At 44.7% G+C, this 12,905-nt stretch overlaps 1 protein-coding gene across 1 annotated transcript in view; it reads left to right on the top strand.

The window, feature by feature from the left end:
- The window catches only part of LOC147693535 (ecto-ADP-ribosyltransferase 5-like), a 323,762-nt gene extending 311,082 nt beyond the window's left edge, over positions 1-12,680 (top strand). The window contains exon 6 of the mRNA XM_086933752.1: positions 11,497-12,680. Coding sequence (XP_086789878.1) covers positions 11,497-11,570 — 74 coding nt within the window. The 3' untranslated portion in view covers positions 11,571-12,680. The remainder of the gene's footprint in view (positions 1-11,496) is intronic.
- Positions 12,681-12,905: the final 225 nt, after the last annotated feature.

The raw sequence follows: 12,905 nt of genomic DNA, 5'->3' as shown, positions 1-12,905 counted from the left end.
CGCTTTTCAGCTTTCTAAAATCCATGAAATCTGTAAAAGAGCCCATTTATATCTGTAGTCCGACCACTGTCCTTGATAGGAGGACTGCGCCATCTGCGTTGAAAAGGACGGGTATCTGGCAGCCAGAAACAACTGGGGCATCGGCCTGCAGTGTCCGCACTGTTTTCGTCTACCCCGTTTATGTATAGAGAAAATAAAAAGAGGACTAATACGCACCCCTGTTGGACACCCTTCCTGATTTTAAAAGATGGCATTAGTTTCCCATTTGACTTTGGCAGAGAGGATAAAAAATCTAGTACAGTGCATTCCTGTCCTTCTCCTTTGCACTAGTGCTGTTTTGGGAGCCTAGTGCGTCTATGGAGGTGACCAAGGGAGTTCCAGGGCTCGTGTCTGAGCCCCACTTTATTTAATATCTATGTGGCTCCCTTGGCCAATCTCCTTAGAACCTGGGGTTTCATTCCCATCTCTTACGCCGATGATACACAGCTGCTACTTCCCTTCACTAAATTTAACTCCTCTGTGCCGTCGGCCTTCTCTTCCGGAATGAACGTCATCTCCAATTGGATGAGATGCAACTTTCTCCAATTCAACATGGGGAAGACAGAAATCATGCTCTTTGGAGATGCCCCCTTACTATGGACCCCGGATGGGTGGCCGATGGATCTGGGTACTCCCCCCGTTCCCAAGTCCACTGTCAAGAACCTTGGCATTCGCCTAGACCAGGGGCTCACTCTGAAAGAGCACGCTGCTCCTGCTTCCATATGTTGGGCCTATTATGCTGAGTCTTTCCCCTGCTTCCCGATTCCACCCGAAAGATCTGACGCAGGCCCTGATACTGAGCCGTCTGGATTACTGCAATGGCCTTTTGGCCTCCGCCACTGAGTCCTTGCTCTGCAGATTGCAGGTAGTCCAGAACACTGTGGCGTGACTGGTCTTACATGCACCTCCCCGGACTGCCTCTCGCCCTCTCCTACTTCAGCTACACTGGCTCCCAGTACGTGAGCGGATCAAGTTTAAAGTTTGCTGTATGGTACACAAAGCTTTAAACAATCTTGGCCCGCCTATCTGGCCGAGAGATGCACGCCGTATACACAAACTAGACCACTCCGCTCAGGAACCAAATCCCTCCTCATGGTCCCCCGGGTAAGGAAGGCTAGATGGGGTGAAAAGACCTTCTCCCACCTAGGTCCTCTTTACTGGAACCAGCTCCCCTTGTACTTGAAAATGCTCTGACCCCCTCCAATTCTGAAAGCACCTTAAGGCCTTTCTTTTCTGTCTCTGATCATGTGCCAGTCCCTCAGCTTTCTGTGACCTGTCCGCAGCACAGAGATACCCCTTCGGGAGTCGATTCTGGCGCTATATAAATAAATAAATAATAAATATTGGGCAAGGGTGCATGTGTTGTAGGCAGGATTGGTTTTGTGCATATAGGGTCAACTTCCTGTACGAAAACAATCCTGAGAGGCTTTTCCCTCTTTCTATATATGCTGCAGAAAGAGGAAAATATGGGGAGAAATAAACATATTTCTTCTCATTACTCTCCCCCTGGGGAGGCGTATCTTTTTGGTGCATTCCCAGGTTTACAAGGTCTTGTAAATCTGGGAATGCGTCAAAATACCATGGGAGTTGTGTGGGAACACCCACGCAACACCCATTGAACAACAACCAGGGAATAGTAACGCCACACAGCGATTTGCGCTGCGCAGCGTTACTACATATTTTTGGCGTGGTGCAAGAGCGATGCAAACTGGGTCATAAATATGGCCCAATTTTGTAGAAACTCCATGAAAGAGATTGTCTCGGGTTCCGAACTCTCTGGAATGACGAAGATTGTGAGGTTCCCCGGTGGTTCTGGTCTTTCAACTCCTTGATATGTTTTCATTGTGACGTAACTTTTATTGATAAAGCCCCTGTTTGTTTGTGCCAGTGAGTCTTTTAATCCTCCAGGTGCCTTATCATAGTCACTTGTTCAGAGATTCCTTTTTCAAGTGCGTTGAAGTCCTTCCTTTTGCTCTGGTTTCACTTTATATACCGTCTGTTTTAGACTTTGTACTTTGCACCGGGTTGTACAGTGCTGCCAGGCTTTATGGAATCAGTATCATATTAGCGTTCGTTGAGATGTTTTAATAATAGTAGAGTCTGGTACAGGTAGGTTTTGTTCTCTTTTGGCCAGTTTTGCCTTCCGTTACCTCTTTGCCCTTCTTCTCCTGATTCTCTGCCATGATTGTGAGGGCTTGGGAGTTTTATGTTGATAATCGTGCGAAGCGAGTTGGTGTTAGGTGGTAGTAGGTACTCTAGATCCTTCCGAAACACCATAGTTATTTTAGATTGTCATGTTTAAACCCTGCTTGTACAGTTTGTGTTGCTTGCGTAGTTTCCGTAGTTTGTACAGCTATAACTCCTAATTTGGTGTACTGTGCCAGTGAGTTGATTTATATGGTGCTGGTCTGTATTAATCAGATCAGGTATTTGGGTGCTTGTAATTCAACACCTTAAACTTACTGTTGCCCCTTAATCCAGAAATCTTATTGGTATCATGTGCCCATTACCATATGCATCTTACTATGGCTGTTTGGGAAGTCTAGTTCTTCAGTGTACATTATAATGCTAGGTACACCTGTATAGGACAGCCACCTGGGGTTAGTGTCCAGTGATGCTACAGTCGTATGCAAATGCCGCAAGTCAGGCCTTTTTAGGTCGAGCAGACGTAAAAAGCAGGCGAAGCCTGCTGTCTGCGAAGACATCTTTTGCTGGCGTGTCTGGAGGAATGTGAGACAGCGATCAGGCACGAGCCTCGCTGTCTCAGATTCCTCCTCGAGGGCGCGCACGGCACCACACACGCATGCACATACACAGAGACACACAAGCGCCCATGCACGCACCCATACATACAGAGAACGCACCCCCGACGTCGCATACACACATGAGCACACACACACACACACACACACTGCATACACACACTGCATACACACACGCCCCCCCCCTTCACGGCGCTGTGCCCATCTCCTGCCTCGCAAGCACCACACACGCATGCGCATTCACAGAGACACACAAGCGCCCATGCACGCACCCATACATACAGAGAACACATCCCCGCCGTCGCATACACACACACACACACTCTGCAAACACACACGCATACACAGAGACACACCCACAAGCACGCACGCACCCATACATACAGAGAACACACCCCCGCCGTCGCATACACACACACACACAGCACACACACAAGCGCACCAAGACCCCCGCCGCCCCACCAGACCCTCCCCACTCACCAGGTTCTTCGTTTGTGTCCCTCGGCAGCCATCCGGTCATTCTGGGCAACAGGCGGGTGCCGCGCTGAGACGCAGTCACGCAAATCTTCCGGCCGGCACGGGAGCGCAGGGTAGACTCCCGTCTGCTTCCTGTATTTCTCTGGCCCCGCCTCCGTCCCAACAAAGGTTGCCTGGCTTCCTGTTGAAGCCGGGCTGCGGCGTTTCATTATTTTTCCTCTTCTCAACGGCAAAAATATTAATCTGAAAGCATGGCGACACAAAGGAAGTTTAAAAGCCTAATCTTAAGGGTTCTCGTTTTACAAGACATGCCTTTTTCCCATGGGTGAAAAGGATATTTTTAACAAAAACAAGAAGCACATTTTGGATTCAACCTGTAGATGGTATGATATGCACAGCGTATGAATCTAGATGAAATACCTGCTGCAAAAACAAGGTGACTTAAGAAAGCCATAGTGGCTGCCTTATTGTGCACAGAATGTGCTTTAGGAAACAGAAACTGTGCACGTGACGTCTCTTTTGCTTCACAAGAAGGAAGTGGTTGCTCTCTGTCTCAATTCACAGCTACCACCCGGACAAGATTTTGTGATGTCACGAGCAGTTGCACAACTTGGGCACGCACGCATTGAGACTTTTTCACTTAACAGGGGAAGCCGGTACCAGGTTCGAGTCTCCCCGCCCCCTAACCATCTTGTGTTTCTGGGCAGTGGGCAAATCATTTAATCTTGCCATGCCAAGATGCAACTTGTTCTGTAGTGCAGCCTGGCTTGTATTCAAACATTGACTACTGGGACACCCTTATCGGATACAGTGAACTGTAGAATGACTTAGCAATTGTAAATAAACATGTTTGGTATTTCACTGGCATAGTTAATATTCGTTCGGCATCCTGCTCCTCGTTTGAGCTTGGCATGTCTGTGCCTTTTTTTTGGAGGGGCTGGGGATTTGTAGGGGAGGGCACGTCAAGACTTCTTGGACCCAGTTCACCAATTTCAAAGTAAGCGACTCTAATTGCTTCATTCTGTCTCCCAAATAATTATTATTTATTCCATACCACCGCAAGTTTAGTAAGTACTGGAGCAATGAAAATACAGTATTCAAAATTTTTCATATCGCCATGTTTCTGCCCGTTTTTTTAGAGGGGGCTGGCACGGGGAGAGCACGCCAAGGCTTAAACCCAGCTCCTCTGTTCCAAAGTCAACGCACGCGAAAACTTCTACCAGGTTCCCCTGTTTCAAAGAAGGCAGCTCTGGATGTTATTTTACATCATATTTCCCAAACAATCTGTATTAATTGCATCCAAACGCTTCAACTTAAAAAATAAATCCAAGTTTGATATTGGCATGCTTCTGCCTTTTTGGAAGGATTGGCATGAGGACAGGATGCTAAGATTTGAACCTGGTTCCCAATTTCTAAAGTCTACAGCTCTGGTTGTTATGCTGCATTCTTTCCTCTAACCAGTCGTCATTTTGGGCATCCGATGGAAATTTAGCAAGTATTGCCTACTGAGGATGCCGCACACTGCTGCACGCCGCACACTGCTGCACACAGCACACTGCTGCGCGCTGCAGGCCACACACTGCTGCACGCTGCCTGGCCACACACTGCTGCACGCATCACACTGCTGCACGCATCACACTGCTGCACGCTGCACACTGCTGCACGCCGCACACTACTGCACACCACACACTGCTGCACACCACACACTGCTGCACGCCTCACACTGCTGCACACCTCACAGTGCTGCACGGCGCACACTGCAGCATGCCGCACACTGCTAAATGCTGCATACTGCTGTACACTCCTGCACGCCTCACACTGCTGTACGCCTCACACTGCTGTAAGCCTCACACTGCTGCATGCCTCACACTGCCGCACGCCTCACACTGCTGCATGCCTCACACTGCTGCACGCCTCACACTGCTGCACGCCTCACACTGCTACATGCCTCACACTGCTGCACGCCTCACACTGCTGCACGCCTCACACGGATGCATGCCTCACACTGCTGCATGCATCACACTGCTGCACTCTGCACACTGCTGCATTAATCACACTGCTGCATGCCGCACACTGCTGCATGCCGCACACTGCTGCATGCCGCACACTGCTGCACGCCGCACACTGCTGCACGCCTCACACTGCTGCACGCCTCACACTGCTGCACGCCTCACACTGCTGCACGCTACACACTGCTGCGCGCCTCACACTGCTGCACGCCTCACACTGCTGCACACCTCACACCGCTGCACACTGCTGCATTACACACACTGCTGCATGCCTCACACTGCTGCACGCCACACACTGCTGCACGCCGCTCACTGTTGCACGCCTCTCACTGTTGAATTAATCAAACTGCTGCACGCTGCACACTGCTGCACCCCACACACTGCTGCACGCCACACACTGCTGCACGCTGCACACTGCTACACGCTGCACACTGCTACATTACTCATACTGCTGCACGCCGCACACTGCTGCCCGCCTCACACTGCTGCACGCCTCACACTGCTGCACGCCTCACACTGCTGCAAGCCTCACACAGCTGCAAACCACACAACACCACCACATCACTCGGACACCACCATATCACTCTAGGACACCACCATATCACTCTAGGACACCACCATATCACTCTAGGACACCACCATATCACTCTAGGGCACCACCATATCACTCTAGGACACCACCATATCACTCTAGGACACCTTTATATCAATCTAGAACACCACCATATCACTCTAGGACACCACCACATCACTCTGGGACACCACCACATCACTATGGGACATCACTTAGGGGCACCACCACATCACTCTGGGACACCACCACATCACTCTGGCACATCACTTAGGGGCACCACCACATCACTCGGGGTCATCACTTAGGGGCACCACCACATCACTCAGGGACAGCAACACATCACTCAGCCCAACCACATCATCACTCAGCACCACAACAGCCTCACTCAGCACTACAACAGCACTGTTCTTGCTTGCTACCAACAAGCATTCCCATAGCCAGTAGGACTCACATTAGGGAAGTGTAAGTTATTGGCTTTGTGAATAACAATGCTATTAATTTATATATTTTCAAAGCCAAGCACCCCACACCATTTGTGCTAACTTTTTTTTTATTGTTCGTTTTCCCATTCAACTTGGATCCAAACATAGAAAAAAAGGCACTCATGTAATTTTTTAGGCACATGTTTTATTGGTGTGCGCACCTACAAAATGACATGCAGGTCGCTCAAGGTTTTTTTTTGTTTTTAAAAGCCATGCTGCACAATATTGGTGACTGCGCACTCACACATTGCTCACTCACAGTAATGTAGTCCACACATACTGCACCCTCACACACTGCCCCCTCACACATTGCGCACACACTACTTTAGGCCACACACACTGTACCCTGCACCCTCACACACTCACACACTCATTACACTGCGCCCTCTCACACTGCCCCCTCTCACACTGCCCCCCTCTCACACTGCCCCCCTCACACACTGCCCCCTCACACACTGCAATCTCACACACTGCACCCTCACAAATTAGCCCCCACTCGTCGCCACCACAACATCACTCTGCGCCACCACAGCATCAATCTGTGCAACCATTCAACAACTTGTTCAAATATGTTCTCTCAATGTTTCAAGCTTTATTACAAATGTCACAAAAAATGTTAATATTTCACTTCTGTTCTTGGATTTTCGGCACAATGAAATACACTGAACATAATCTTCACAAAAGTTATTTACAAAAGTTTAAGCTATTGCCATTATAAATTACAATAAGTATTAATTATTAATAAAAGATATTCGTAATATAAATACATGTAACTCACGTAAATACAACACATATTGCATTACAAATGCTATAGGTGTCACATTTGCGAAAGTTATAACTATTGGCATTGTAAATTACAAAGCTATTAATTTCGCTATTTTCAAAACCAACACATAATTTATAAATGCAATTACAATACAATACTATAAAATAAATAAAAAGATTGTCATTTACAATACCAATAGCTCAAACTTTGCTAATGCGAGACCTATTGCATTGCAAATGCTTGTTGTGTTTAGCTTCTTCTGGGCTCAGCTGTTTTGCACCCAGGTGCCACAGAGGGTGGGACACCTCTGAGTCATGTAGGCGAAACAACTCAGCATACAACTGTTAGAAAACGTCCACATCCAGATTCTCACACAGTTACTGTGATTGTCTCAGTGCTACATCTAATTGTGACTCACCTGTGTAGGGCTTGTGTAGAGCATATGGAATAGGAATGCCAGTGGGCCACACTTGGATGAATGACACTGATTCTCTGCCGAGCAGCACAGTGAGAGTCTGCTGACCCTTGTCACCTACTGCATGCAGTTGAGAGGTGTTTTTTTCTCCAAATTAGAACGTGTGGGGCATTGGCGTTAGGTTTCACTATAGTCCTCTTTCACCAAACGTGTAATCATCACAAGACTCAAGTTGCTACTTAGTTGCATGTGCATGCCTACAGTGGATGCGCGTGGACAGACTCTTAATTTATAATTATATCCTTGTGAAAGATGGTTAGGAAGTGGTTCACTAGTAAATAAGGCTCATCAGTGAGGTTGAGGACTTTGGACACAGAAGGTAGGGTGCCACAACCATCACCCATCGGTGGTCATTTTAGCCATAAACCAATTTGTGCTTTCCAGATTGTTTCTCCTATGCGGATGTGCTTGCTTGCCCCATTAATGTTATGCAGGTAGGGTGCTCGGTCTTTCTTTGGAGAATGTTACCCACAGTTTGTTAGTTAGGTCAAGCTGAATTTGTGTGGTAATCTCTTTCTATATTTGTGTGGGGAGCAGACACTCAGCTTCAGGTGGCCAACTTCCTTGGGCATTAGACACACCAAGTCAGTATTCTAATGTGTTAAGTGTTTGTGTGTGTGCCAATATTTCTTTAGCCTTTTCTCTGGTCATAGTTTACATTTTATATATGTTGGTATCTTTGTTAGCCATGCGAGCAGCAGAGATACTGAGGCACACAGGATATATTCTTTGCAAGGGATTTAAATTCCTAGTTTCCGCAAATTGCAGATCTAGCTACTTCCCCATTTCGTCCCAGTATTTAAAGTGAAGAAAGACTTTGCACAAGCAACGGTGGTTCAGAGTTCCTTGGTGGGGTCGGGACAAAACATAGTTCCGGGCACCAAAATAAATGTGGCCCGCATTAGCAACCCAGATAGCTAAAAAAGTGTCCCACATTTGCAAATTAGGCCAGCTTTGATCTTGTAAAGACACACTTTATGGGTATTTTGCAAGGTGTAATATCAGGAAAATCAGTTATACAAACCAGCCCACGTGGCCAAAAAACAAGCCAGATCTGTCGGACCAGCCCATCAGGCACTGCCTGAATGCCCTATATGCCAGTCCGACCTTGCAAGTAGCAAAATTACAAAAAGACTTCTCCAAAATATGCATATATAAACAGCAATATGAAAATACCATATAGCAGACTAGTAGAATTAATAATATATTAATCTTAGATACAAAATGTTATTTTTTCATTTATCAAACAGTGATTTTCAATCTACATATACACATAAAAACAGTGAGCACCACAAACATTAACAAATAAAAGATTAATGTATATACAGTGAAAGCAGTTACACAGATGACTAACTACAAAACAGTAAAGAAATTAAAGAAAACAACTTTCAGATACAAGGAAACTTACAAAACACTTTACATGAAAAAACATCAAAGAGTTCTGGAAATTATAATATCTTAAAAAGACAATTGTAATACAATAAAAAAAAGATGAATATAGTTAGACAGAATTGCGCCGACACACGTTTCGGAAGTTACAGAAGGTTGAACAAGTGTAGCACAACCTTCATCAGGGCACTGTCTGTATATTTTTAGAATCAGTAGCAACTGCCATCAATGCAAGACTTATTTAATGAAAAATTATAATTTGAAAAGGGGCTCACAAAAATCTTCAAAAAGCTGGTTTTAAGAAGAAGCAAATGAAGGAAATTAAAATGAAGATAATCCTCCTTCCATTGAAGAAACTTCTATGTAATGTCAAACTGAGAGGGATGTCTGGATAGAGTGTATTGCTGCTGCAATAGGGCAATGATATAAACATCTAAAGGAGCAATCCATAGAAAGTAGAGGAGCAGTCAAGCTCCATGGTTAAGAGATAGCCAATGTAAGTTGCCCACCTTAAAAGGACTCAGGCAAGATCAAGGATAGCAAAGCCATAAAGGTCTAGCAAAATGCTCGGGACCACGTCTCATCGATGGCCTCAATTTGGCCGACCTTGCAGGCAGATCCCAGAGACATAATTGGCTATCCTCCAACCATCTCAAACTATACGCCCTTAATATAGAATTCCTCCTCATCCATTTTCACCTCCTAAGCAAACCCCCACTGTGGTGAAATATCTAAGAAACCTCACCGCTCTGAACTGCACACCACACATCATTGACTCCACAAAATAACTGGGAGTTGTGCTAGATAAGAACCTAAACATGCAAGACCATATCAGAGGGGAAACATTGTTTACAGCGCAGGAATTACATTGCGATGCAATTACATTGCGGTTTTCACAACGCAAGTCGTTACGACTTGCGCTAGATGGCGCTCTAGGACAAGGAATAGTATATTTTATTATCCAACACCTTCCCTACGGTACGTAGACTGGAGTTGGAATAGTAAATTATACTACTCCTAAGTCCAGCGCCCTACAACGCAAGTCGTTGTAACGACTTGCGTTGTAAAAACCTCAATGTAATGTACCGCGATGTAAATATATGCGTTGTAACGTCATACATCCTATCAGAGCTTCTACCAAAGGTGTGAACTTCCAACTAAGCATCCTAAGAAAACTTAAACCCTACCTTCCACAAGATGACTTCAAATCGGCGGTGCAAGCACTGGTCATCTCAAGACTTGAATACAGCAGGGCTACTCTCTACAGACTTCCGAAACTCAGTCTAGCCCCCATCAGAGCATCCCCAAATGCTGTGACTAGACTCGTCACTGGTTCCAAGAAATCCAACCACATCTTCTTGCTGGATCTGAAATCGCTCAATTAGCTTCCATTTGAGGCAAGGATCCAGTTAAAAAATTTTGTATTACACATAGAGAACTACAATTCAATACCCCTCTCTACCTTACTAATAAGCTTGAACTTTGAGGTGGCTCCCGGCCCTCAAAGAGCACCAACACACTGCTCCTAAAACCGAAGAAATTTAAAAAACTTAAAACCTACAAGCGCAAATTCTCTGGCATTGCCCTGAGAATCTGGACCTCCCTACCTGTGGAAACAAGACTGATTCCGTCATCCTTCAAAAGGGAAGTGAAAGCTCTCCTTATGAACACTGCTCTGATCTACATGCTTTTCTCCTTTTGTCGCCTATCCTGTTTAGCTGATTTAGCTACTACCTGGCCTCTGTTACAGCCCATTGTCGCCAGGAAATATGTAATTTTTGTTCCTGATGAATATTGCTTTACTTTTCTCCCACAACTATCTACCTATGTCTTTCGCAAACATTTTTGCTCCTGATGTAGTTTGCTTTACTTTCCTCCTGCAACTATCTACCTATGTCTTCCCAAACCCTTATGTGAAGTGCTCTGATACCCGCTTGGGTCATGTCGCGCTATATAAAACTTTAAATAAAGAAATAAAAATAAATAAATAATCTGAGAAGAGGAAGGCAAGCCTATGTCGAGGAAAGTACACTTGAGAACTGCATTCTGTAAACGACCTAGTGAGATCACCATCGTCCAGTGATACATTTAAATTTTACATTTCTTAACTACTACAGAGACCAGGATAGAAAGAAAAAGGCAGGAAATGTAATACAAGGCCCTGCTAGACCAGTGGAGTTCCAAAATACCAAAACATTAGAAATAAACATACTTTGATTAACATAATGACATTTGTAATCAGGTAAGTGGGTGTAGTCTCTGAGGGTGGATCACAGAATGGTTTGACGAAGATGCTACTTAAAAACCAATCATGTGAAGTTTCTTATCAGCTGATGACTTATCTCATATGTGGCCTCTAATTGTAAATCAGAAGTATGTTATTGTATTCTTTAATGTTAAAAGATGCGGAGACTCTGGTATCTCACATTATTGACGTATACATTGTTGATAAAGCACTTTTGTGAAAGTTCTGTCTGTATCATTTATATTAGCCATACATAATTCATAATTTTGTATTCACAGCTCCAGGAGGTCACAACACTTTCCCTGTCATCCTTCACTTCAGTGGATTTTTGATGATTCAGCTGGCGTTCTAAAGATTTTCTCTATTAATTAACTACTTGTAAAATATGCATTAATGTGAAACGATGCAGAAAGCTATTGCATTTAAATTTATTTTTGATTTCTCTAAAACAATAGTTTCTGGGTTAATTAATTGTTGATTATGTCCAAACATATTGGATTACGTAATCAGCAATGTGATTTAAGCTATATAAAAAACAAGGAAGATAATTGTTAGAAAATTTTGGGTGTTACCATACGTCACATTAACATTACTGATTTTCAAAAAAGATAACGCATTCTCATAGTCACAACATATTCCAAAACGACATTACCACTTTATCCAACTTCCTCGCACAGCCCATTTGATGGTGAGCCATGTTTGGCAGAAACAAAACCTTGGTGGCCTTTTAGAGCTAATTTAACCCATCGTCATACAAGGAGAATGTAAATGTGGTTGGTTATGAGCCCCAATGTAAGCCTAGGTAGCTGCGTCACCATTTACCTACATTTGTCTTACCTTGCCCTACAAAACGGTTATGGCACTGACTTTGTACCTAGTTATGTGTGAATAAATGTCATGTGGTGTACTTCAAAAACTAGCCTCATTTAACATGCATGAGGATTCTTAGTATCATATCTTAATCCCCTGCCTAGGACATTCGCAGCAGGATTACCATCTTGTGTTTCGGGTTTAAAAGAACCACATCTTCACTGGGCAACCAGAGGACAAGCTTCCACACTGACACGAGACGCTGAAGTCCCTGCACACAAAAACTCAAGCACGCAGGGGTCTGACATCCCTTGCGGGGTGTCCAACTCGAGACCAAGATGGGGTCCTTTGTTCTCTCCCATCAGGTAATGGGGTTGGCTCTTCCTAGGGGATTCTTCGCTTTACACCACATATATGCTAGGTACACATAGGTACATTTAGATAGGGTTTGCATCATAGGAGTAAGCTTGATTACTGCCATGTATTGATATGCCTGCATGTATTTACTGTTTTAGCACCATGGTGGGATTCTACCTTTTATACACTGTCAGTGCTTGTAATTTTATATATCTGTTTCTGTCTAATGATTGTCGCAGCAAACATGTTTTATACTAGAATCATGCTGGTTCAATAAATGCTTATTGAAAATGTTCCCATCGTGTATTCTGTGTATCTCTCTAAGACTAACTGATCACGTTTGACTGAGTGAAAAGTGCTGTACTGTTTCCACGATCATTGAAGGGATTAAGGGTTGTCATGTTCAATAGTTGTCAGAAACTGTTCGCTCCTTGATAAGGTTAGTGAGCCTATGGTGGCACTGTCAGCTAGCTGGTCTAAAGGCTAACATATCCTTCGGGGGTGTCTGGAATCAGTGTGG

Source organism: Lissotriton vulgaris, chromosome 8 (genome assembly GCF_964263255.1).
Source record: "Lissotriton vulgaris chromosome 8, aLisVul1.2, whole genome shotgun sequence".
In the NCBI taxonomy this organism is placed as follows: Eukaryota; Metazoa; Chordata; class Amphibia; order Caudata; family Salamandridae; genus Lissotriton; species Lissotriton vulgaris.
The sequence above is the reverse complement of the archived record's forward strand: the minus strand, read 5'-3'. Positions and strand labels throughout refer to the sequence as shown.